The sequence below is a fragment of the Quercus robur genome, chromosome 8 (genome assembly GCF_932294415.1).
Source record: "Quercus robur chromosome 8, dhQueRobu3.1, whole genome shotgun sequence".
In the NCBI taxonomy this organism is placed as follows: Eukaryota; Viridiplantae; Streptophyta; class Magnoliopsida; order Fagales; family Fagaceae; genus Quercus; species Quercus robur.
The window spans coordinates 59,455,714-59,482,490 of record NC_065541.1 but is presented as its reverse complement, the minus strand read 5'-3'; the positions used below and the strand labels follow the sequence as shown (position 1 = coordinate 59,482,490).

General features: G+C 35.9%; 1 protein-coding gene across 1 annotated transcript; it reads left to right on the top strand.

The window, feature by feature from the left end:
* Window positions 1–3,685: 3,685 nt before the first annotated feature.
* On the top strand, window positions 3,686–26,176 carry LOC126697344 (regulator of nonsense transcripts UPF2). Its single transcript, XM_050394304.1, has 18 exons — window positions 3,686–3,849; window positions 4,408–4,508; window positions 4,817–4,904; window positions 9,072–9,274; window positions 9,507–9,851; window positions 10,126–10,230; window positions 10,434–10,561; window positions 12,038–12,214; window positions 12,403–12,484; window positions 12,765–13,148; window positions 13,254–13,451; window positions 13,579–13,680; window positions 14,236–14,487; window positions 14,568–14,786; window positions 19,366–19,536; window positions 22,178–22,363; window positions 24,164–24,625; window positions 25,064–26,176. Exons 2-18 carry the CDS (start codon window positions 4,446–4,448, stop codon window positions 25,559–25,561), a joined length of 3,663 nt encoding a protein of 1,220 aa, XP_050250261.1. The 5' UTR covers window positions 3,686–3,849; window positions 4,408–4,445; the 3' UTR covers window positions 25,562–26,176.
* Window positions 26,177–26,777: the final 601 nt, after the last annotated feature.

The window sequence follows — 26,777 nt, the reverse complement described above, 5'->3', positions numbered from 1 at the left end:
AAGTCATTATGCCACACTTTTCATTACCCAAATATACACAAAGCAAAACTTCAATTCAAATATATCTAATATATAGCATTGCATATAGTCCTTACATTTTTTTCCACCCGGGAATTCCTTCTTGTGTCAAACCCAATTCCAAATTTCAAACATAAAAAACATTGATTACACATGACTGGAACTGCACTAGCACCATGCTGTTGCATAATTTCATGGTGAATCTGCTTTCTTATTATGTGACACTGAGTCAATCTCAAAGGCAGGTATCAGCACATTGGGCTTGTCCTTGAACCTATAAAGTGGTATTCCAACCAAGAACTCTCTATTCTCGTCCTGGACTTTAAACTCCTCCTCTGCATTTGTGAAGCTAGAGCTTACAATTAGGGTCGCCAGCAACATAACAAGGAACCTGACCGAGACCTTCTTCATAGAAGTTGCCATCATAAGTTTGTTTTGAGAAATTCTCCAATGAAGTTCTAAGTGAAGAAGGAATTGAAACATGGTGGGAAAGATTTTATAAGGAGAAATGCATGTAGTTCCATTTATTTTAAGGAAGTCTAAATATAGCTCAAATTTCAATGGTTCAGTTTGCCTTTCCTTTTTATCATTAAGAGGTGCTGGTACATTTTACTTATCAAAATGGATGGTAGAAAGCAATTGATAAATAGGGTATTATTTTTTTATACATGAAAATCAGGAAGATTTTATTTAAACAGCAGAAACTGTACAAACTACACTAAATTTCCATCTAACGCATGCTCAGTTATAACTATATCAAAGAAAACTTGAGGGGCAGAGCCTAAAACAAACTGACCAGCTGCCCCTTGAAGTTATTTTTTTTGGCTAATAATGTTTAATTTGAATGATATCTTTTCTTTTTCCTTTTTTTTTTTTTTTTTTTGGGTAAACAAAAAATGGGTAGAGCGGGGCGACCAGTGTAGCTTCCCTACCTGGGTGTGACTATAATAGCATTCTACTCATTTCCGGGCAAGACCCCATACTCCCGGTCTTTGAATGATATCTCTTCTCCTCATAAAAAAAAGAAGGAATGTGAAGTCATGGGTCCATAATGTAATGGGTGCATGTGTAATTACTAATTAACAAAAAAAACAAAAGTTTCTTTGGAAATTTGTGGAATTTGGTTCAGTACGGTTAGAGGTTGTTGATTATCAAGAATTGGTCAGTGTGAGTTCCTGCAATAGTGGAAGAAACATGACAGAAATTAGGATGCTTTAGGTTGTTGAAATTATGTTAGCTTTGATTCTTCCTATTGACCAAAGCTATTTGGTAAAATGTTGGCCGTGATTTTGGACTTCCTGTTTGTTTGTCTTTCTTCTTTTTTTCCACAATAAAATAGAGAAAAGTATCTTTGAATCCAAATTCTCCTTTTTAAGAGAATAAGTAAAAAACACTAATAAACCATAACCTTTTTGAAATATCTACTTAAATGTTGAACTTCTAGTATTCTCCTTAAAGGTGTAACAAATTAAACCATATAGTTTTAAAAGTATTAAATTAAATCTCGATGTTTCAATAAGTAACAAATTTAATATAAAACTATTTTAAGCCAACATTGTATTTGGGGCTTAATATAGGTCTAGAGTTTGATTTGTTACTTTTTGAAATCTCAAAGTTTAATTTGTAAATTCTGAAACTACAGAGTTTAATTTGAAATTGTTTGAAACTTCTAAGTTTATTTTGAAACTACATGGTTTTATTTGTTACACCTCTTTAATTATAGGATTCAAAAGGTAATTTTCTCAAAAAACTCTACGTTGAAGTCTTTTTGAAAAAAAAAAAAAAAACCTTAAAAAGGAAAAAAAGAAAAACAAAACCAAGAAGAAATTTCAAGAATGCTTTATAAAAATAATTTAGCTTAACACTATTTTCCTCATCTTTCATGTGATTTAAAATAGCTTATTTGCTTAGTTTTTTTTATTTATTTCAACAATAAGTTTTTTTGTGAGATTTAAAAAATAAGCTAAGTAAAAGTATAAATGAAGCTTTAGCAAAAAAAAAAAAAAAAAAAAAAATTATAACTTAGCACCGAGCAGCCCAAGCCCATTCAAATAAGACTGTCTTACCTTCTCCTTAAAAAAAAAAATATATATATATATATATATATATTGTCTATTAGTGTTGTTACCATTCACAAAAACCGGTGCACGTGATGATATTGATTTTATTTGCTCCAAGTTGGGTTATGATGGAAAATATTTGAAAACGGCTTTGATAATGTGCTGAGAACTTACTGTTTTCTTCTTTGTGCTCATTTTGGATGGTGGAAAGCAATTGATTAATAGGGTATTTTTTTATACATGAAAATCAAGAAGATTTTATTGAAACAGCAGAAACGGTACAAACTACACTAAATTTTCATCTAACGCATGCTTAGTTATAACTATATCAAAGAAAACTTGAGGGGCAGAGCCTAAAACAAACTGACCAGCTGTCCCTCGAAGTTTTTTTTTGGTAAACAAAAAATGGGTAGAGGGAGGCGACTAGTTTAGCTTCCCTACCTGGGTGTGATTATAACAGCACCCTAGTCACTTCCGGACAAAATCTCCATACTCCCAGTATCTCTTCTCCTTATAAAAACAAGAAGGAATGTGAAGTTCATGGGTCCATAATGTAATGGGTGCATTTGTAATTACCAATTAACAAAAAAACAAAAGTTTCTTTGGAAATTTGTGGAATTTGGTTCTGTACAATTGGAGGTTGTTGATTATCAAGAATTGGTCAATGTGAATTCTTGCAATGGTGGAAGAAACGTGACAGAAATTAGGTTTGCTATAGTTGTGATTTGATGTTATGTTAGTTAGCTTCGATTCTTCATATTGATGAAAGCTATTTAGTAAAATGTTGGCCGTGATTTTGGACTTCCTGTTTGTTTGTCTTTCTTTTCTTTTTTTAACAATAAAATAGAGAAAAAGATCTTTGAATCCAAATTCTCCTTTATAAGAGAATAAGTTAAAAACACTAATAAACCATAACCTTTTTGAAATATCTACTTAAATGTTGACCTTTTGGTATTCTCCTTATGGGTGTAACAAATTAAACCATATAGTTTTAAAAGTATTAAATTAAATTTCGATGTTTTGATTTGTTACTTTTTGAAATCTCAAAGTATAATTTTGTTTATTTTGAAACTATAGAGTTTAATTTGAAATTGTTTGGAATTTCTAAATTTATTTTTTTACTTTTAAAACTACATGGTTTTATTTGTTACATCTCTTTAATTATAGGATTCAAAAGGTAATTTTTCAAAAAACTCTACGTCGAAATCTTTTTGGAAAAAAAAAAAGGAAAAAAAGAAAAACAAAATCAAAAAGAAATTTCAAGAATGCCTTATAAAAATAATTTAGCTTAAAACTATTTTCCTCATTTGTCATGTGATTTAAAATAGCTTATTTGCTTAGTTTTTTTATTTCAAAAATAAATTTTTTTTGTGAAATTTAAAAAATAAGCGTGTATGTTTATAAATGAAGCTTTAGCAAAAAAAAAAATTATACCTTAGCAGCGAGCAGCCCAAGCCCATTCAAATAAGACGAACCACATCTGATTCATCCCAATGCCCTTACTGGGCCCTATATATATACTTTCAATCTTTTTTGGGCTAAGTAGATGGGCCTGATTTTACAATTACATCCAAATGGGTTAACCCGTTCTCGGACCCTAAACACACAAACTTCAAATCGGTTACCGATTTTGGGTTTTTTTTCCCCATATTCCATTTCGCCAAAACTCACTCTCAATCTCGGCCTCGGCCCTCTCTCTCTCTCTCTCTCTAAGTTATTTACTCCATTCCTCACTTTTCCGGCGACTCTCTCCGACGAAATCTCACACAAGGTAAACCCTAACTTCGTCTTCTTCACGTGTACTTATGCGTATTCTCACTCTGTAGGAGCGAGATCTCGGTAGCAAGTGCCATAACCTCACATAGGTTTCTTTCTTCTATGTGAAATTGATATCATCTAACCTAATTCATACTCTTTTTTTTTTTTTTTTCCTGGTTTGGAAGTTTGTAACCGTATAAAGCAAATTGCTAAGCGCTGTTTATTTAGGCTTTGTAGAGTTTGGTCCTATTTTGACTATGCATTATGCGATTTATAAAAAAAAAAAAAAAAATTTGAATGATTAAGCTCAAGTATGTGGATGTTAAAACTGATTTTGGTTATATCTGAAGTCATAGGATTTGTTTAAAGCGGAAATTTTGATATGATGAGAGTGGAGTGGAATTTCTTGCACAATTTTTAGCTTAATTTTGAGTGATATGTTGAGGTGGTTTTGCTTCGGTGGACGTTGTTTTAGTTTGTAGATTGAACGCGTTGGATTCAATCACATGCTTTGCCTTCGCGTTAATTCTTGAAGCTTTGCGGATTAATTCTTTAATGGCTTGTTATGTAGGTATATACATATAATTATTAATATATACAAATAGGACAATGGATCACCATGAGGACGAATGCCGTGTTGGAGCTGAAAATCATGGCAAGCAAGATGAGGAGGTGAGATTGGTGTATCTGGTTCTGAAAATTGATTCACGATGACTCGTTCTTTTAGTTGCTTGGTTTGCACTTTGGTTTAGTTATGCAGATTATTAATATTTTTTGTCTGTTAGTGTTGTTTCAATTCACAAAAACTGGTGCACGTGATGATATTGATTTTATTTGCTCCAAGTTGGGTTATGATGGAAAATATTTGAAAACGGCTTTGATAATGTGCTGAGAACTTACTGTTTTCATCTTTATGCTCATTTTGGACGGGTATTTCTTTATGGAAATGACTTTTCAAGTCTGTTATTTTCTTTTTGCAGGAAGCTGCTGCTCGTCTTGAGGAAATGAAGAAATCAGTTGAGTCAAAAATGGCTCTTCGTCAAAGCAATATGAATCCTGAAAGGCCTGGTTAGTGAATGTTGCAAGAATTGCAGGGTTTACTTTGTATGTCAATGTTTGAATGGTCATTTAAAAGGATGTAAATCTCTATACAGAAGCTAAAAATTTGATATGAACTTCATAATTTATGCTTAATTAGACAGCATATAATAAAAGGAGCAAGGCTAATAAATTATTTTGATAAAACAATGCTGATAAGAGTTATTTTCAGAACAGTCACTCTTAGGTGTTTGTGTTTAATGGAGTGATTTTAGAAAGAGGAGGTTGGAACTTCTGGAAGAATCTATAGTGTTCTTCTGGAGGTATATGCAAAGATACCATGTCTTTTCGCCAATGACCTTTAGGTTAAATGGTATTTCCCGGTGTTTCCAACGGAGTTGTCCAAGGTTCAAATCCTCCCTCCCCAACTTACAATGTATCAGAAGATTTACCATGTCTTTTCAGTTCAGATCATCTCTCATGCATTTGACCTGCAGCTTTAATTTATTATAATTACTTTCAATTTACCTATGTGATTTTTAGTTTTTTTTTTTTTTTTTTCAGGTGAAAATCCTGTTTTCCTGTCTTTACCTCCCACAATTACCTTGTTAATTAAGACTTATAAAAAAAAAAATTCCTTGTTATAAGAGCTAACCACATCTTTCGTAATAGTATGCTGCTCATAATTTTACTGGGTCTCACTTAAAAAAAAAAAAACAAATTATACTAGGTCACTAGCTCAAGTTTTGTGAAACTATGCTCAATTAGCAAGCCCAGATTTGGTACATCAAATCTGCGTTGTTGGGAAGGAGCTTGAATCAGTGTTGGGACTAGAGAGAGAAAAGAGGATTTGCTTTAAAAGGTTCTGCTAGGATTGAGAATGCAAATATTAAGGTTTTAATAGAATGGGACATGTGGCATCGTTTTCAATTCCAAGATTAGAAATGTGCATATAACTTTAGCCTCATGGAAGTCGAGTATTAAGGAGTAGACTGGCTGGTGGGGATCAATTGGTTCAAGAGTATACCTCAGAGTGTGAGTTTTTACTTTTAAGTTGCCATGTTCAAGGTAAATTTCATTTAGTGGGTTGGAATAAGGTGTGCTCTCCTATTGTAAATTGGAGATTAGGATTTTGGAGAATCGCCACTTTCAATAAAGCTTTGTTGGGTAAATGGTTATGGAGATATGGGGTTGAACAAGGGCAGCCTTGGTGTGGTATCATTAAGGCTAAAAATAGAGAGCAATTGGGTGATTGGTATACGGTGATTGTGACCTCATGGTTGTAGTCTGTGGAGAGGAATTTGAGCTAATTGGGATAGATTCTCTGATTTTGTATCCATTAGGGTGGGGAATGGCAAGATAATTAGATTTTGGCATGATGTATGGTGTGGAGATCAGTCTTTGTAGACCTTGTTTCCAGACTTATACTCCATTGCAGTGGACACAGATGCTTCAGTACATTCTTTGATTATGTTTGGTGAGAATGGTCGAAGTAGGTGTTGGAATCTTCAATTCATTAGGGATTTCCATGACTGGGAGCTAGAAGGAGTGAATGACTTAATGGGATTACTTTACTCTAGACAGATTGTTGAAAGCAATAAGGACTGTTTGTTTTGGAAATTGGAATCCAAATGGGAAAGGCCAACAATTATTATATATACGGATGGTGTTGATCTTTTTTGAAGTTATTACAGGCTTAAAAGTAAATGTTGGCAAGAGAGAAATTGTGCCAGTTGGTGAGGTTGGGAATTTGGATGCTTTGGCTCGTATTTTATGTTGTAAGGTTAGCTGATTGCCTATGTCTTATTTGGGAATACCTCTTGGGGCTCATTTTAAGGATGCTTCGATTTGGAATCCTATTTTAGAAAGGGTGGAGAAAAAGCTCTCTGGTTGGAAGCGGTTGTATTTGTCAAAAGGAGGTAGGCTTACTTTATTGAAGAGTACTTTGTCGAGTCTCCCAACTTATTATCTATTGTTGTTTACAATTCCGCAACATATAGCAGATAGACTAGAGAGGATTCAGAGGAATTTCCTTTGGGGGAGTTCTAATGAAGTTTTCAGATATCTGCTTGTTGCTTGGGATAAGGTTGTTTGGCCGGTGGAGGGTAGGGGGTTTGGGGCTTTGGAAGATTGGGCTTTTTAACCAAGCTCTACTTGGGAAGTGACTTTGGCGGTTTGGGAAGGAAGCTACCCATTTATGGCGTCAGGTAATAGCCACCAAATATGGAGAGGGTAGTGGAGGTTGGTGCACTAGAGTTGTGAGAGGGACTCATGGTTGTGGGTTATGGAAGAATATTAGGAAAGGTGCAGACAATTTTTTCGGTCATGTGGTGTATGCAGCGGGAGAGGGCAATCGTATTCGGTTCTAGCACGACCCTTGGAGTGGTCCTATTTCTTTGAAAGAATTATACCCGGAATTGCTTGCCTGTGTTGTGGTTCAAGAAGCTCTGATTTTTGACATGGTTATTTTTGCACCAGATGAGGGAGGTAGGAGTTGGAACTTCCTTTTCCGTCGCAACTTTAATGAATGGGAGTTGCGGAGATTTTATTCTTTCTATGAGCATATCTCTACCAGGATACCTAGTGGGTAGGGTGAGGATATCTTGATTTGGCAGTTGAATTGTAGTGGCGTTTTTGATGTGCGATCCTGTTATATTGCTTTATTGAAAGCCCCTTCTGTTTCTCTCCCTTGGCAGAGCATTTGGTGTGTAAAGGTACCTAAAAGGGTATCTTTCATTTTATGGACTGTTTCTAGGGGTGGGATTTTTACAATAGATAACCTTGTTAAGAAGAACTTGCCCCTTGTTAATTGGTGTTGTCTATGTAGGTGTGATGAGGAAACTGTGGATCACCTTTTGCTTCATTGTAAGTTTGCATATGCTTTGTGGAGTGAGGTCCTTATTATGTTTTGGGTTCAGTGGGTGATGCCGGATACTATTGTTTCTCTTCTTTTTGCTTGGAGGAATTGGTTGGGAACTTACTCTTCAAATGTTTGGAATATGGTACCAGCATGCCTTATGTGGTTAGTATGAAAGGAACGCAATACCTGAACTTTTGAGGACGTTGAGACCTATAGATATGTTGAATAACTTGCTTGCTAGGACTTTGTTTGAGTGGTCTCATATTTGGGGTCTTACGCATTGTAGTTCCTTGTCTGATTTCCTTATCTCTATTAGACTTTCCTTATGATTTGATTGTATTTGTTTCAAGGGCAGTGAGTTTACAATTGTAAACACGTTGTTCTTTTTCATCAATAAAACTCTTATTATCAATCAAAAAAAATGTTTGGTCCTGTTATGCATATGTTTGTGACGAGCCCCTCAATCTGGGTTCGTCTAGAAAGACATATGGGGTAGTAAGGTACCCCTTAGGTAGCTTTGAATTCCTAATTAGACCATAAATAGCCTTGCAAAGCGGAAGCTAGTGGTGGTTGACAAATGTATAACATGCAAGGGCAGTATTGAAATTGTTGACTGCTTGTTGGCTGTTGCTTCACTGCCCTATTGTTAGGAAGTTGTGGTCTTTTGCATTTATGGCTTTTAGGGGTTCTTTGCGTTATGTTAGGCCAGGTAATCGATTTGTTGGCTATTTGGAGAGGAGTGTTTTGGTATCATCATAATAGCATTGTGGCAAGCTACACAGCATTGTATTATGTGGACTATTTGGAGAGAGAGGAATTGAGAGACTTTTTACAATGAACAGCATTCTAGAAAAGGATTAAGAATAGATTTTTGAGATCTCTTTTCGAATATTTACTTTGATTTATTTTTATTTTTTTTGGGGGGGGGGGGGGGGTGTCTTGTGGTACTATTGTTGATTTTTGGACCTCATGAGGGTCCGCTTGTAATTCTTTAAGGGCACTTTCTTTAGAGCTCTCCTTCATGTTCTTTTCTGCAGGAACTTGCTTTAGTGTTTTTGAGTGAACCAACTTGTTTAGTGCCCCATTTGAATCAATTTGTGTTTCTTGTAAACATTTCTTGCTATCACAATCTCTGCATATCATTGGTTACACTTACATTGCTTTGAATTTTCTTCTAATTGGGTTTTCGAGAATATCTTAGTGAGGGTTTCAGGGTCTTTATACTTCCCCAGGCTTAGTTGGCAGAATCTCTTTTGCTTTTGAAAATGACTACTGCATTTTATTTTGTTTGACAATATTATGTGTTTTTAAAATATTGACACTGTCAACATAACCAGATTCAGGATTTCTTAGGACATTGGACTCCAGCATTAAACGCAATACAGCAGTTATAAAAAAACTAAAGCAGATAAATGAAGAGCAGCGTGAAGGCCTGATGGAAGATTTGCGAGGTGTCAACCTTAGCAAATTTGTTAGTGAAGCCGTCACAGCTATTTGCGATGCCAAGCTTAGAAGTTCAGATATACAAGCAGCGGTTCAGGTACTCTTTTGCACTAAATATTTTGAGACTTAGTTTTTCGTGCAATATTTTTACTTCTACATATTAGAGTGGGTTTGTTTCATGCATTCCTATGAGTGAAAGCTTTGTTTTCTTTTTTTTAGTGCATACATGAACTCATTTAATTGATGCTTAGTGACAAACATATGGATACCGTTTATGTGTTTTAACTGTTCTCCTGCACAGTGTCTGACACTTGTCTATTTTTTCAAAGATCTGCTCTTTGCTTCATCAAAGGTATAAAGATTTCTCGCCAAGCCTGACTCAAGGGCTCTTGAAGGTCTTTTTTCCTGGAAAGTCTGGGGATGACTTGGATGCAGATAAGAACTTGAAGGCCATGAAAAAGCGCAGCACTCTGAAACTCCTTTTGGAACTTTACTTTGTTGGAGTTATAGAAGACAGTGGCATTTTCATGAATATCATTAAGGATCTTACAAACTTAGAACATTTAAAGGACAGAGATACTACTCAGACAAATATGACCCTTCTTGCTAGTTTTGCTCGACAAGGAAGAATTTTCCTAGGATTTACATTCTCTGGACAAGAAATTCATGAAGAGGTACAATTTCTCTTTGGTCCTTTACTTGACTTAGTGTATCTTATTAGCCTTGTTATCCCTGTTCTGTTTATGGCTTTTCATCATTTAAATCAGAAGTGGAGCTGTTTGTGATTTCCATTTAAATTTATTCTTGTTTTAAAGGGTTTTATTTTTCAATGAAAATCTTTAACACGCTTATCTTTTTCTTTTTTCATTCTTTTGGCCTTTTTTGGTATTAAGGATTACTTTTCCAGTGTTATTTTATTCTATTTACTCTACTGACATTGTGCTACAGTTTTTTAAGGGCCTTAATATCACAACAGATCAAAAGAAGTTTTTCAAGAAGGCATTCCATACATACTATGATGCTGCAGCTGAGCTACTTCAGTCCGAGCATGCTGTAAGACTCTTTAAGTTACTCCTATTTTTTTAAAAATTAGGTGCTGTTTTTTAACTTTTCCTACTTCCATTTTTTTTAGATCCTGGTGTTCTATATTTATTTGAATAAAGAATTATTTTTATATTATTTTGCATTATTCCCTCTTTATATTTTTTTCATAATGGTTGTAGTTGATGGACTTTTATGTTTGTATGTCTGTATAGTCACTTCGTCAAATGGAGCTTGAAAATGCTAAGATTCTAAATGCTAGAGGAGAGCTCAGTGATGAAAATGTCTCTTCATATGAAAAGCTGCGGAAATCTTATGACCATTTGTACCGCAATATCTCTTCGTAAGTTATTTATGATTTTATACTCTTTGTTGCATCTGTTTCGCTAGTGACTCGAACAATGGGGGTTGGTAATTCCTCGATGGGATTTTATTTATGTTGTAAGATTTACAACCTACAATATTTCATTGCTTTGACATTTTGCATGCTTTTAGCATGTGATGTCTCACTAGATAATTTCTTATTCTTTATGCTCTATACTAATGATTGCTTATATCATAGCTGATCTCGGGTTTATATGAAGGACTTTAAATTCAGTTAATTTACTTCTGTGACTTTGCATTGATACCATCAATATTTCTAAAAGGCAGTTTAGGTTACTAGTCACATGATCCAGACATGATGATTTATGTGGTTTCTACTTATTGGTGAATTAATGGCTTATGTCATGAAATTAGTATGATCTGAAGATCTATATCACATAGATGCTAATGCAATAAAGGTGGCATAACTCTGGAAATTTTTGTTGAAATTTGAAAGATACAAACTCACTTGTGGAAATTATTTCAATCTTTGACATTTTTGGCAACAATACTTTGACTGGAAGTTTTGGAATCCCTGAGCTGCAGACACTCAATCAAGGAGCTCTGGTCATAAAATCTTTGAATTCTTCAGGTATATTTCAAGATGAGAATTGCTGTTGGGGAGGTGTAAAAGCTGAACTGCCGAAGCCGTCCTGTATAAGGATAATTGGCTTTCTGTAGATCTTCATGATTTTTGGTTTAACATGGGGAAAGATGCAGCAATTAAAGTATATGTCAAGTCTCTTGCTAATTTTCTTGATCTGTAAATGCTTCTTGAAGGTTCTGGCTTGCATGATTGCTTAAGTTTTTTTATTTATTTTCCCCCTTAGTCTTCACTTCGATCACAATTCAACAAGACTCCTGAGCTGTAGGGTGGTCAGCCTAGAAAGTTCCATCAGTTCTTAAGATAAGAATTCTTGTTTCTGGGGACTGTAATATTCTTTTACCGTTGCTGAGGATGATGGCATAATAGCTGTTTGCTGTAGCTGGTGCATATAAATAAATAAATAAAAGAAACTCAATGGGGGGAATAAAAATCTAAGAAGCAGGGAAATGGACACAGACACGGACATGGAGACTTGGCAATTCTTGTAAAATTAGGACATGACATGTTGGGGATACTACTGTTAATTAATTAATATGTTTCTTTTAGGAATATTTATGTATTTATAAGCATATTTTATGTTTATTCTAAATTTTCAAAATAAATAATAACTTTCAAACCTTTTAAAATATATTTTATATCAGAGGAATTTTTTTTTTCTCCAAACACAATGAGGATGGAGTGTTCGTGTAGAACACAGACATACTGGGGGGTTTTGAAGTGTCCGTGCTCCTTAAATAGAAACTAGATCTCCCTTCAGCTTCCACTCAACTGACATGTGTTCTTCATAAAAATTCCAGTTTAATAACTTAATTTTTTTTTATCTGATTGTATGAATTCCTCTTTTTGCAGTTTAGCAGAAGCACTTGATATGCAGCCCCCAGTGATGCCAGAGGATGGTCACACAACTAGGGTTACTACTGGGGAGGATGCTTCAGCTCCTGCTTCTGGGAAAGATTCTTCTGTTCTAGAAGCTTTGTGGGATGATGAAGATACCAGGGCTTTCTATGAAGGTTTACCTGATCTCAGGTTTGTCTTGGTCAGATTATTATGCCAATTGAAAGTCTCCTTTAAATAAATTTGCCACTTTTGTAGTGTTGTTTGTTGACAATTATGAATGCTTTTTTTGTTGCTTGTTCCCTAGATGGTGGTTCCCTTAAAAGTAAATTTGCTTGCTTGACATGTTATTAAGATTTGATGAATCTATTTTTTCTCAGAGCATTTGTACCAGCAGTATTATTGGGAGAAGCAGAACCCAAAGTGAATGAACAATCTGCAAAGACGCAAGAACAACAGACTGTAAGAAGCTTAAATTCTGAATTATTATCTAATGCTCTGGTTATGTTTTGAGCTAGCCAAAACATTGTGGTGAAAATTGATCTTTTCTTATATCCAATCATTGGAAAATGTTTGGGAATTTTTCAGTTGTTTGTGTTATGATTTTATAAAAGGCGCTGTTTTAATTAATTTTTTTTTAATCATCAATTTTTAGAATTTAGCTATTGAAATTCATGTTCATAGGGTTTGGTATCTACCTTTTGAAGATGCTATAAAATTGAAATTTTGGTTTGTTTGTAAGGAACTGGCACCTGAATCAGACCAACGTCAGCAGGCTACCCAAGATACAACAGAGGTTTCTGCAGACTCTGGCACTTTGCAGGAGGGGAAAAACTTAGATAGAGGGAAAGATAAGGAAGAAAAAGATAAAGAAAAGACTAAAGATATGGACAAAGAGAAAGGGAAAGATAAAGATGCAGATAGAAAGGGGGAAAATGAAAAGGAGAAACTAAAAGGTCTTGAAAAGACTAAAGATATGGACAAAGAGAAAGGGAAAGAGAAAGATTCAGATAAAAAGGGGGAAAATGAAAAGGAGAAATTAAAAGGTCTTGAAGGCACAAATTTGGATGCTTTATTACAGAGGCTTCCGGGTTGTGTGAGCCGTGATCTTATCGATCAACTGACTGTAATCATCTCTGTATCTTTAAGCTTTATTGTCTACTACCAATTTTCGTATTTTGGTATCAAAGCCCTCACAATGAAGAGCTTATCATTGTATTTTCACTTCCAGGTAGAATTCTGTTATTTAAATTCAAAGTCCAATCGGAAAAAGCTTGTAAGGGCACTGTTTACTGTCCCAAGGACATCTCTAGAACTACTACCATACTACTCACGCATGGTTGCCACACTTTCAACTTGTATGAAGGATGTCTCTTCCATGCTGTTGCAGATGTTGGAGGAAGAGTTTAACTTCTTAATTAATAAAAAGGTAAAATTTCACATATCAAATAGGTGTTCTATTATAAATAGGAGTTGATGGTTATTTCTTATGTCCTGCTGCCTTTTCATTTCATTAATTATTCATGATTTTCCTTTTGAACTGTAATTTGCTGCAGGATCAAATGAACATTGAAACAAAGATAAGGAATATTAGGTTTATTGGAGAACTCTGCAAGTTTAAAATTGCAACATCTGGCCTTGTTTTTAGTTGTTTGAAGGTAATTATGTGCGTGTGTGTGTTATTGACAATTACTTTGTGTTATTGACAATATGGGTCCTTAAGCCTAGCACCATGCCTTGTGAAGTGGAGGTCACTAGTTCAAATTTCCTGTCCTGTCCCCCCTCTCCTTGGGGCCAAAACTTACTCATTAAAAAAAAAAAAAAAACTTAGCATGGGTAGGATGTTATCCTCTTCAATTTCTTTTTCTATGATGCTTGATGTTCTCTGTGGCTTGTATACCTTTTGGTTGCAAAAGAGTAACAAGCGTGGAGATATCTTGCCATGAAATCAGCTTTATTGTTATCATATCCATTACTTTCATTTTCTTATTTAACTTCCATCTCTTGATCTATTGAATTTTAGTTGAAAGATGAATTAAGAAACTGTGTATGCTATTTGTTGAGATTTGAGATAAATATTTTTCATTAAGGTTAATACTTTAGTTCATATTGGATACATATATATTGATGCTCTCTCTTCTTACCAGGCTCATTAATAAGATTTCTCATCATAAATTGATGTTTCTTGTATTGATGCTTTATATTCTCACCAGGCTTGTTTAGATGATTTCACTCATCACAACATTGATGTTGCTTGCAATCTTCTCGAGACATGTGGTCGTTTTCTGTATCGATCTCCTGAAACTACCATTCGGATGGCTAACATGTTGGAAATTTTGATGCGCTTGAAAAATGTCAAAAATCTGGATCCTCGCCACAGCACCCTTGTAGAAAATGCTTACTACCTGTGCAAACCACCTGAAAGATCTGCACGAGTCTCTAAAGTCCGTCCTCCATTGCATCAGGTGTGACAAATTTCTCAGGTTCATTGGTTCCCCCCAACCCCCATCTGACTCTAACTTTTTGTTTGATTATCTTTTGGCAGTATATTAGGAAATTGCTATTTTCAGATCTTGATAAGAACACCATTGAGCATGTCCTGAGGCAACTTCGCAAATTGCCATGGAGTGAATGTGAGCCATATCTTTTAAAATGCTTTATGAAGGTTCACAAAGGGAAGTATGGTCAGATTCACTTAATTGCTTCTCTCACTGCTGGTTTGAGTCGCTATCATGATGAGTTTGCCATTGCTGTTGTTGATGAGGTTTGTTAAAGTTCAATTCAGATAACCCTTTCTTCAGTTGATTGAAGTTTTCCATAAGAAACATGATCTTGATTTTGAGAGAGAATCTAGATTATCCACTTTTTTTTTTTTTTCTTGATATACGTTTCCTCCATTTTATATTTCTTTTGCTGGTGCAAGCTTCTGAATTTTGGATTTTTCAATTTACATCACGTGGAATGGTTAATGTTAGAAAATGCGTCTAGGGAAGTTACGTTCTATTGGAATAAGCTGAGTGTTTTGAAAAGAAAATTTTATTTTTTAAAAAATCCCAATTGGTGTTTACAACTATTTGAAGTCAAAGGCCAAAAACTTAAAAATAGATGGAACCTTTTGACGTAAGTGGATCTTTGGATATAAACACTGAAATGATACAAAATGATCCTTTAGTAACAATTATTTGTTTTTCATCATAAAAGCTTGTCCCTTTTCCTTGCTATATTGAGATGTAAGAGCAAAATCTGAAGTGTTGTTGGTTCCAGTGGGCAACTCGGGCTGACAGTTTCAGAGAAGCTTTTTTTATTCATGTTCAAGAGCTTTTATTCTTTGTCCTTGGGATAGTGATATAAAATGAAAGTGGCTGTGTCTATAAGGCTGTTTGGTTGGTGAATTTTGGGGAAAATCGAAGAGGGGGAGCAATATCCAGTGGTTAGCTTTTCTACCATATCAACCATTGAAGTTGATGTTTGATCAGTAGGAGCAAGATCATTGACTTTTTAATTCTTGATTAAGTGGTTAGCATCTTTAACACTATTAATTAATCCATCATTGAGTAATATGTTGTAACTTTTAACTTCCTTCATCCCATTTTAAACATCTCACTTGATGATGTAGGACAAATTAGGGATTTGTCTACATTTAGTCGTGGTGGGTTTAGGGTTAGGAAAGAAGAAGAATTAGATAGATTTTAGGGCTGTTTAGGGGCTTTGTGAATAGTACCCGTGAACCATAACCTTAGAAAGAAAGAAGAGAAAATAAAGAGAAGAGAGAAGGAGAAAGAAACAACAAAGGCCAATGTGCCTATTGCTCAAAACACTATTTTATTAATGGCAAAAATGCAAAACTGATCCTCTAACTTTCACTGTTTTTCATTTTAGTCCTCTAACTTTCAATTTTTGTCAATTTAAAGCTCTGTTACAACCCAGTTACTGCTACCGTTAATTAGGTCTGCGGAAAAGGACAAAATGGTAAATTGAAGAATGGAGGTGGAGTTGAGAATTTTCTCGTGATTTTTGATCACACTGATCATGCCTTTATCAATGAAGATCCAGCCGATCGATTTTAACACGCCGGAAGAGACGATGAGGATCAACTCTGTGAAGCTGATGGCGAAGTCTCAGCTGAAGAGGTTTTTTGATTTCCGGTTCCTGAGCATTCTAAGGAATTCCACGACAGCACCGGAGAAGGTCGTGGACGAGGAGCCGCATTTTCAGAAGGACATCTTTAATGGCTCGGTTGTGGTGGTGCCGGTGGTGGCCACTGAGTTTGAGCCGAGTTCTGTGTGCTTGGACAGTATGGTACAGAACTTCATCAAAGAGAACAATAACAACAACAACAACAACAACAACGAGAAGCAATTCGGTGCAGTCAGGTGTGGCCGTAACCGCTGCAACTGTTTTAACCGGAACTGTATTGATTGCAGTTCGGAAGATGAATGGGACTCTTTTGGCGATTCTAACTTTTCTTCCACGGCATCGTCTCAACTCCACATCCAATCTTCAATTTACCATTTTGTCCTTTTCCACAGAGCCTATCTAACGGCAGTAGTAACTGAGTTGTAACGAAGCATTGAATTGACAAAAATTGAAAGTTAGAGGACTGAATTGACAAAACTGAAGATTAAAGGACTGAAATAAAAAACAATGAAAGTTAGAGGGTTAGTTTTGCATTTTTGCCTTTATTAATCAACTCATTCTCTCTATTTTATTTTTTTTAATACATTGAGTACAATATATATAAAGACTCTTACTTGTACTAGTAGTAATAGGAATCCTACTAGTATTAGGACTACTAATAAAACCTAATAAATACTAACTTGGATCCAAAGTAAATAAACCTAAGATACTTAGAATACCTTAGAAGATTCTAGACTCAACTAAATTACCAAAATACCCTTAATTCACAGGAATTGCAGAAATTACAGATTTTCCCCTCAATATAACAACTAGTAAAATAAAAACCCAAATTAAAAACTGTTTTAACCCTAAAAGACTCATACTTAGACCATTAAAAGGGCATGAATTTCACTTCTTTTATTTGATAAGTAAGAAGAGAATATTATTAATAAAAGAAAAGCAAGAGAAACACAGAGTTCACGGTAGTGAACAAAGGAAAAAAGGAACAAAAAAACAAAGGCAGCCCCTAATCTATTCTAATAGAAGAAAGAAAATCCAAAAGGGTAGAACAATCCAAGAAACCCCAACATCGAGACCAATCAAAGAGGGTCCGCTGGCACAACTCTAATAACTGAACCACAATTTTCCCCTCATCCTCAAAAGACCGCCGATTCCGTTTAGTCCAAATAATCCACATTAAGCAGCTTGGAATGTTATTGCTATCTTGGAATGTTAGGGGATTAAATAATCCTCAGAAGCGAGAGGTATGTAAAAATCTTCTCAAGGAGTGGAAGTGTGATATAGTTTGCTTTCAAGAAACTAAGCTGTCTTCTTTAAACTCTTTTGTCGTTTGAAGCCTTTGGGATAGTTCGTTCCTAGATTGGGTTGTTCTAGATGCAGTCAATACTGCAGGGGGGGTGTTACTGGTTTGGGACAAGAGAGTTTTTGAAAAAGTTGACTGTGCTGTTGGTATGTTTTCTGTTAATGTTTTATTGAAGGGGGTTGTCGATGATTTTGTATGGGCTTGTTCAGGAGTGTATGGGCCTAATGAGGATTATCAGCGGGGTGCTCTGTGGGAAGAACTTTCAAGGATGCACTCTAGGTGGAATACGGCATGGTGTGTTTTTGGGGATTTCAATACCATCCAATATTCGAGTGAGAGATTTGGTTGTGAGGCTTTTAGTCCGGCTATGTTTGCTCTTTTAGACTTCGTTGAAGCTAATTACCTTGTGGACTTACCCCTTGAAGGGGCTTTGTTTACTTGGTTTAGAGATTCGGGGACAGATTGTATGTCAAGACTTGATAGAACTTTGGCATCGGTGGATTAGGTAGATCACTTTGGTAACGTGTCCCAGAGGATTCTCCCTCGTGTAGTTTCTGATCGTTGCCCTCTTTTGGTGGTGGCGGGTAGTGTTATTAAAGGCTGGAGTGCCTTTAAGTTCGAGAATATGTGGTTGAAAGAAGAGGGTTTTGTAAAGAGGGTTCGGCAATGATGGAATGGGTATTACTTTTCGGGTTCTCCTAGCTTTATTCTGGCTCGTAAATTAAAAGCTCTTAAAGAGGACTTGAAAAACTGGAATAAGGAGGAATTTGGGGATCTGGCCTTTAGGAAGAAATGTCTTTTATCTGAATTGTTGGGTTTGGATGCTAGGGAGGACTTGTCAGGTCTTTCTCAGGAAGATCAAACTCCTCGTATTCAAATTAAAGGAGAGATTGCATATCTTGCCTCTTTGGAGGAGATTTCTTGGAGACAAAAGTCCCGGATTTTATTTGTGAAGGAGGGGGACAATAATACTCGCTTTTTTCATCAGGTTGCAAACTCCCATAGAAGAACTAATTATATTCGGGGTATAGAGGTGGATGGTGTCCTCTATGAGGATGAGGAGGAGGTACGGTCTAAGGTGGTAAATTTTTATCAGAGTTTGTACACTTGAGTCAGATACTTGGCGCCCTTCTATGGATGGATTAGAGTTTGCTAGTATTGAGGAGGATGAGCGGCTTGATTTAGAGAGGGATTTTTATAAGGAGGAAGTGGTAAAGGTTCTTCAAGAGATGGAGGGTGAATTTGCACGAGGACCAAATTGAATTTGCACTTCAATTGGACTTCACACGAGGACCCAATAAAATAATTCTTGAATAGGCGAATTTGCTAAGCAATAGCATATTAATCTTCCATAACTCCACTTTTCTTTTTGGGATGTCCCAAAACATGTCCACTTTCTAAAAGTTGAATTTCTTATTCTAATGGAAGAAAAAACCCATGAACAAGGTAATGCTGTAACCCAATGGATCTTCTGATAGATGCTCAACAGTTTTTCATTGCTCTTGAGCTTAATGCACTGGCTTAAAACTCCCTCTAAACTCTCCACTGTTAGAATATGATGGAAGGCTGCTGTCTAAAGGAAAGAAGATACTCTAATTAGAATCACAACTTGCCAAATGCTCTTTTGGGGGAAAGAATGCCTTCTAATAAGATCAACCCTCAAAATTTTCGTTCCTGTTTTTGCTCAACACTTTTGATTCTGTTACTGTCAACTCAAAGTAGCCTCCCTTCATCAGTGCTGTGACTGGCTCTGAAGAAAATACCCTAGAATGAAGGGGAAAATATTGGAAATATTGTAAAATTCTACATACATATGAAGTGTATATTATTGTAGGCATTCCTGTGTTTTTTTTTTTTTTTGGAGTTTTTGTTGACAGTTCATTGATGATGACTTTACATTCAGGTTTTGGAGGAGATTAGGCTTGGGCTAGAATTAAATGATTATGGGATGCAACAAAGACGCATTGCCCATATGCGGTTCTTAGGGGAGCTGTATAATTATGAGCATGTAGACTCATCCGTTATTTTTGAGACACTTTATTTGATTCTTGTCTTTGGCCATGGCACTCCAGAGGTATGGAATTGTATCTTTTTATTTTTATTTTTTTGAATGTCTATCAAAAGAATTCTTTTATTTATTTTTTTTTAATTTCTTTTTTGTTTGATGTGCTAGTTGACAAACATTTTCATTAAGAGCTTTAGTGTTAACATGTTTAGTGAGTGAAGGGGAAGTACTCGATTACCTACTTACAAGAATAAGGGAAATATTCAAAACTGTACAAATTATCGTGGAATAAAGCTTGAGTCACACTATGAAACTTTCACACTTTGAAATTTTGGGAGGGAGTGATTGAATATAGGTTAAAACATGAAACTGCAATATTGAAAAATCAATTTGGTTTTATGCCAGAAGCTATTTTCTTATATGTTTAATGGAAAAATATAGAGAAGTCAGTGAGCATCTATATATATATATTTTTTTTACTAACGAGGGTTTCCAAAGCTCTTGAGAGCCTGACTATTCCCCTAGGTATGTTTAGTCCTCTTGTCCCACACACACCGGGTCAATAAAGGGGCGAATCCCTTGGGGTAGCTCCAAGATGCTAGCTAGAGGTCTCCATATGGTTTTTATGTAGGGGCTTGTCCCTAGAGAAAACATATCATAGGATAGATAGATAGGTTATGTAGTGGCTTTAGAAAAGAAAGGAGTTCTCATAAAGTATATTAAGTTGATCAAGGATATAAATGACAAGGTTGGAATTAGTGTGAGAACAAGTGGAGGCATCACAAGTGAATTTCCTATTATTATAGGTTTGCATTAGCGTTAAGTCCATCTCTTCTTGTACTATTGATGGATGAGCTCGCTAGATCGATTCAAGATGAAGTCTTTTGTGTATACTTTTTGTAGATGATATAGTTTTAGTGAATGAAACGAGACATGAAATTAATGTTCAATTAGTAATTTGGAGAGTTGCTTTAGAGTCTTAAGGCTTTTGGCTAAGTAGGACTAAAACAGAGTAGTACATGGAATGTAAATTGTAAGTTTAGTAAAAGTGGAATCAAAGATGAACAGGCTGTAAGTCTGGATGGTCAGGAGATACCAAAGAGTGGGTTTTCGATATCTTGGATCAACTATTCATGAGAATAGATGAGAATAGATTGAAGAGGATGTGAATCATAGGGTAAGATCATAGTGGATGAAGTGGAGAAGCATATCAGGTGAATTGTGTACTGTGTGTTTGTAGAATATGTATTACATCAAATGCAAAATTTTATAAGACTACCATAAGACCAACTGTGCTTTATAGTACTGAATGTTGGGCTATTAAGAAGTTTATAAAATGGGTGTAGTTGAAATGAGAATGTTAAAATGGATAAGTGGAAATACAAGGAAAGATATTCAAAATGATGAAATTTGCTTAAAGATTGTGGTGGAGCCTTTGAGCTCTAGCACAATTGGCATCTCATCCCCCTTTAAGTTATAGGGGAAGGGTGAGGTTGTGGATTCAAACCCCATTGGGTATGTGTGTAACTTACCAATAAAAAAAAATGGAGTGGCCTTTCTTGATGAAAAGGTCTGGGGGAGTTGCATGGTTTGGTCATGTTCATAGGAAAGTAATTTATGCACCAATGAGGAAGAGTGAGTTGATTCAAGTGTAGGGAACAAAAAAATGATAGAGGAAGGCCTAGAATAACATTAGTAGAAATAGTATAAAAGTACATGTCAATTAAGGAGGTAAGACAATATGATTTTGGATAGAATAGAATGGTGGATACATGACAACTAAGGATCCATAGTTGACCCAACATTTTTGGGACAAAGGCTTGGTTGTGATGGTTCTATTTGTATAATGTGTGAGTTTGTCCATGACAACAGAATTAATGACTCTGAAAGACAAAGGCTTGGTTGTGATGGTTCTATTTGTATAATGTGTGAGTTTGTCCATGACAACAGAATTAATGACTCTGAAAATAGGTGTTGCTTGCTTTACATTGCTTTCATTAATATTAATTTGGATTTTCTACGCTTGTAGAAGACTGAAGGTCAAAATATGCATTCACAAGAATTCTGGTGTGTAGAATTTTTTTTTTTTTAATTTTCAACTTCTACGTGGCGAGGGAAGTGGAAGACGAATTATGTGAATGCACAAGTTTTCTTAAATGGGTATTTTTCTTTGAATAGATGTGGGAAGTCTGTATCGACTGACATGCTTTAAGAATGAATAATTGTCTATAATGTCATGATTAGCAGATATGGAAATGAGTCTTGGACTAAGCAACTCCTGATCATCTAGATATGAGAACATGGATTTGTATTTAGTTTTTGATATATATTACTAGAAACATTTTGTTTGCATACATGAAATTTCTGGGTAGTAAATTAAGTTAAATTCTTTAATGTTTCTCAAAATGAGTGTTGGATTAGGATAGAGATGTCCTGTCCTATGTGTCTGACTTGCCTTCCCAGTAGGCAAGTGTCTTACTAATAATAATTATATTGATTTCTATTCAAGAAGTTGCTTACTAGGAAAGTCACTCAATTTATATTTTATCATGCGTGTGTGTTTGTATGCATTCACAGGCCCCATATGTGTGTATAACACTTGGATAAGAAGCCACTCTGATCTACAATGCATAAGAATGTTTCTGATTATATGTATAACGCATGGATAACGCATCTTCCTTTTTTTTCTTTTTCTTTTTAATGCTATTAGCAAGATGCACTAGACCCACCAGAAGATAGTTTCCGCATCAGGATGGTTTGTACTCTTCTTGACACCTGTGGGCACTACTTTGATCGAGGCTCTTCCAAGAGGAAGCTTGATAGATTCTTAGTACATTTTCAGAGGTATATTCTCAGCAAAGGTGCACTACCTCTAGATATTGAATTTGACTTACAGGTCAGTCATACATCTCTTTCTTTATTCCCTTCCTTTTTCTATTCTTGATATTATGGGAAACTAGGCAATCACAATTTGATATGAATTATTAATTTATTAAGCTTGCTAAGCAGTAAATTTAAAATATTATGCAATAAGGCTGTGGGGGGAGAGTTATTAATGAATGGTGTAGATTATATACAAATATGATGGACCAATATTAGCACAGAACCGGAATGGAAAGGCTGTAAGATTTTGACAATCTTATATGTAGAAATGACAGCTGAACTCTAGCCATTTGCTGTCAAGTCAGCTTTTTAGCTGGGAGTAAGGGGTGTTCTGCTAGGATCTGGTTCTCAAGGCACATTCAATAAGGTAGGACCAAACCCTGCCTTATTTGAGGGCTAGGAATCATTGAAATCTACAATGCAGCAAGATAATTTTTCTTTCTTTTGATTCATTAAAGAACTGCTGCACCAAAATTGGATCAGCAACTTTGGCATGTCTGTAGGGAAGTAAATCCTCATGCTGATTGGCTGGAAACTTGCTTCCAAAAACTTCCCCTTGGCTTAATCAGATTTTGCTCTTTCTTGCAAGGGAAGAGGAAGTTTATGCCTAATTTTTGTGTGGGAATTGCCTCGCCCCAGTCTTGTCAATCTCAGGTCCTAGAGTTTGAGCATGACAAACAGCTATCAAATTTAAGACTGATTTCTGTTTAATTGATTATTTTTTAATGAAATAAAACACAAAACCATTTATTTATTTATTTCTGACTATTCTGTGAAGAGTTAGGAAGATGCAATTTTTGGATTACTAAATTTAGTGTTTTGAACAAGTTTTATATTATTTGGATTCTACTGTCTTTATACGCTAAATCATTAGCACAATAGCATTCTCCCATATTTGCTGCAAATTTAATCACTAACATATTAGCAATCAATTGTAGTAAGAATATCCAGTAATTTTAGAACCTGGTTAGCACCTAGAAAGCACCGACGCGGCTACAGGGGTCCTGCACTGGCGTCTGATATGGGGTGCGGTGGGCGACGCCCGCTGCCTGTGCATCGGTGCCGCATCAGATTTTTTTCTTTTTTTTCCGTTTCTGGATACACGCCAACTTGGGCTGATTCGGGTCGAATCAGATCGTATCGGCCAGCCGAAACCGACCGATTCAGGCCAATACCGGCTTTGAATCAGGCCGAAATTCAAGTAATTTTTTTTTTTTTTTTTAAAAGAGTGCAAAAACATCTTTAAAAAAAAAAAAAAACCGTCACTGCCTCCCTGCCTCTCTGCCTCTCTGCTCTCTGCCTCCCTCCCTGTATTCTAATTTCAATGTTTTAGTTTCAAACTTGTGGATTGTATTTAATTTATGAACATCATGTTTTAGTTATTATCTACTATTGCTCTTAAATTTGGTATATGTTTATATAATGTGAAAAAAGTATGCTTAGCAATATATAGAAAATATAAATAAAAATATTTTTAATAATTTTTTAATTGCGGCACCCCGCCACACCCGCACCCTACTTTTTCAAAAATTTCCTAGTCCCGCACCCGCACCCACACCTGAATCTAGAAACACACTTTTGCTTCATAGGTTAGCACTACTCTGAATCAGAGGAGTAACTGCATCATGCAACAAGTAGCATTCTTGGAGTTCCTCTCTGCCCTCTGACGTTAATCTTTTAAGAATCTTTGTTGGGTTTTGAGGAATTTTAAACTTGGATTTTGGAAAGTTAATTCCCTTCTGTACTGAATTTATTAGATAATACCAACTTCATTTCTATTATGGTAAGGTCCTAAAAATTGAAGCATTTTCAGGACTTATTTGCTGAATTACGGCCCAATATGACTCGATACTCTACCATTGAAGAGGTGAATGCAGCTATAATAGAACTTGAGGAGCATGAACATACTGTTTCAACTGACAAGGTTAGTAATGAGAAGCACTCTGACACAGAAAAGCGTTCAAGGAGGAGTACTTCTGATGCCACCTCAGCAAATGGACAGAGCATTAATGGCACTGACGAAAACGGGGTGCATGAAGTCATTGGGGACAGTGATAGTGAATCGGGGAGTGGCAGCGAGCCTGAGGGACATGATGATGAAGAGTTGGATGAAGAGAATCATGATGATGGATGTGATAGTGAGGATGAGGATGATGATGATGGGGGTGGACCTGCTTCTGATGAGGATGATGAAGTCCGTGTCAGGCAGAGGGCCCCTGAGGTGGACCCTCTGGAAGAAGCTAATTTTGAACAGGAGCTTAAGGCTGTAATGCAGGTACGATTGAGATTGTTATTTACTCAATATTTTTGTTATACTTTCAGGTTGAATTAGGTCATCTTTACAATTTCTTGAAATATATTGTACGGGACTTAATTAGTATGCTCTATGGTTTTTTGGTTTCTATTCCAAATTTCTTTATCCATGGGGGGCCTAAATTTTCTGTATAGTTTGAAGTGATTTTGAAACATAGTTAGGAGGGTGAGGTTGTGGGCTCAAGATCCATGAGGTGTGTGTGACCAATGATGCTATCCATGCTATTGTTTGACACCAATATTTGGTTTACATGGAATGGAATTGTTGCCTCAACGATCACATTCTTCTGGCTCTGCTGATGTTTGCATTTTATGTTTTCTCAAATTAATAGTGTCTTTATTTTCTCTAGAATGATATACTGAAGGGATACATTTGGTAACTTTTATGCCCTGACTGCAGGAGAGCATGGAGCAGCGCCGTCTAGAGCTGCGGGGTCGACCTACATTAAATATGATGATACCAATGAATGTGTTTGAGGGGCCCACAAAGGATCATCATGGAAGGGGAGGGGAGAGTGGAGACGAGACATTAGATGAGGAAGCTGGAGGAAGCAAGGAGGTTCCGGTGAAAGTTCTTGTGAAGCGTGGGAACAAGCAACAAACAAAGCAGATGTTGATCCCTCGGGATTGCTCACTTGTGCAGAGCACAAAACAGAAAGAAGCAGCTGAGCTTGAAGAGAAACAAGACATTAAGAGGTTGGTATTGGAGTATAATGATCGAGAAGAGGAGGAGCTTAATGGATTGGGTACCCAAACAATTAACTGGTCACAAGGTGGGGGCAGCAGAGTTGCCAGTCGTGGCAACACTTGGGAAGGAACTGGTAGTAGGGCTAGTGGATCACGTCATCGGCATCATAATTACTCAGGTGGTGGAGTCTATTACAGCAGAAAGAGGTGAAAAGTAATTGTCTTGCAATGCTAAATTGTTGACAATATTTACCTTGAGCTTCTGGAATTCTGCAACTGTGGTACATCAACCATAAATCCAATTTGATGTTCCTATGCAATGGTGAAGAACCCCAAGCATTTTGGCACTACCCTCTGCCATTTTTTTTCGAAATGTGGTGAGGTTAAATTTGGACTATATCAGAAGGTAGTGGCATATGGACTATATGGAGTGAAGATAAACAAAAGGATCCCTGACCAAAAAAAAACACTGGATATACGAAGGTTATTAGGTACGATTACATCCGATATGATTACATCCGATGGCAACTGGAAAATTCCTTTGGAGTTACGCCGTAATTATATCCAATTCATCATGACAGAAAAATCGATGCATGTCTCTATGATTGTATATTTGTCGATATGGGAAAAAAGGGACTCTGATTAATATTCTGTGCTTTTTTTCCTTGGAAATTAATGTATGTGTGGTTTTTATGTGCTGCACTACTTTTGTCTTCATTACTTTGTTATTTTGGAGTCCTCAATGGTGTTCCATAGAAAGTATCAACAAACGATCAAATCAGCGTGAGAACCTAAAGAATGAAATTATAGTGTAACCATTTTCATCTGTTTGTGTTGCTAATATTTTCACAATGTTTTTTCATATTGGCTTTGGTTTGAATCTAAGCACAATTGTCATGGTAGGTAAAGAATGCACAGTGTGAAGTGTGCACTTTGATTTTTCATATAGTCCCACGTTTTTCATTTTTCAGTTTGAGTAAGAACAGGCATCAGAACTCAAAGGACGCTGACTGGTTTGGTTTGGATATTTAATAAATTATTTCCTTGTGGTCACGATATTACCACCGAGTCACCGATCAAGACATCGCTGCTAAAATAAGAAGCGGTCCATCTTGCAATTCAGAATTTTTCTGATCATGTCTAGCATTACAAGATAAATATAAGGAAACTATTTATATCACTTTTCTCTTTGCGAATATCACGTAGAAAAAAAAAAGAAAAAAAAAAAAGAGCAAGAAACAATTAATAGATCCCACTATTATTATTCCTTTCTTCTATTCTTGCTGGATTAACTTATTGATCACCGATACCACTCTCTAATTTTTCTACTTTGGAGCAAAACCTCGATACCTTCTTCTTATATTTTTTGAGTCTGAGTGAGATAAAGATGAAGATAAACCCAACAGTCCCAATGAATGTTATTTGGT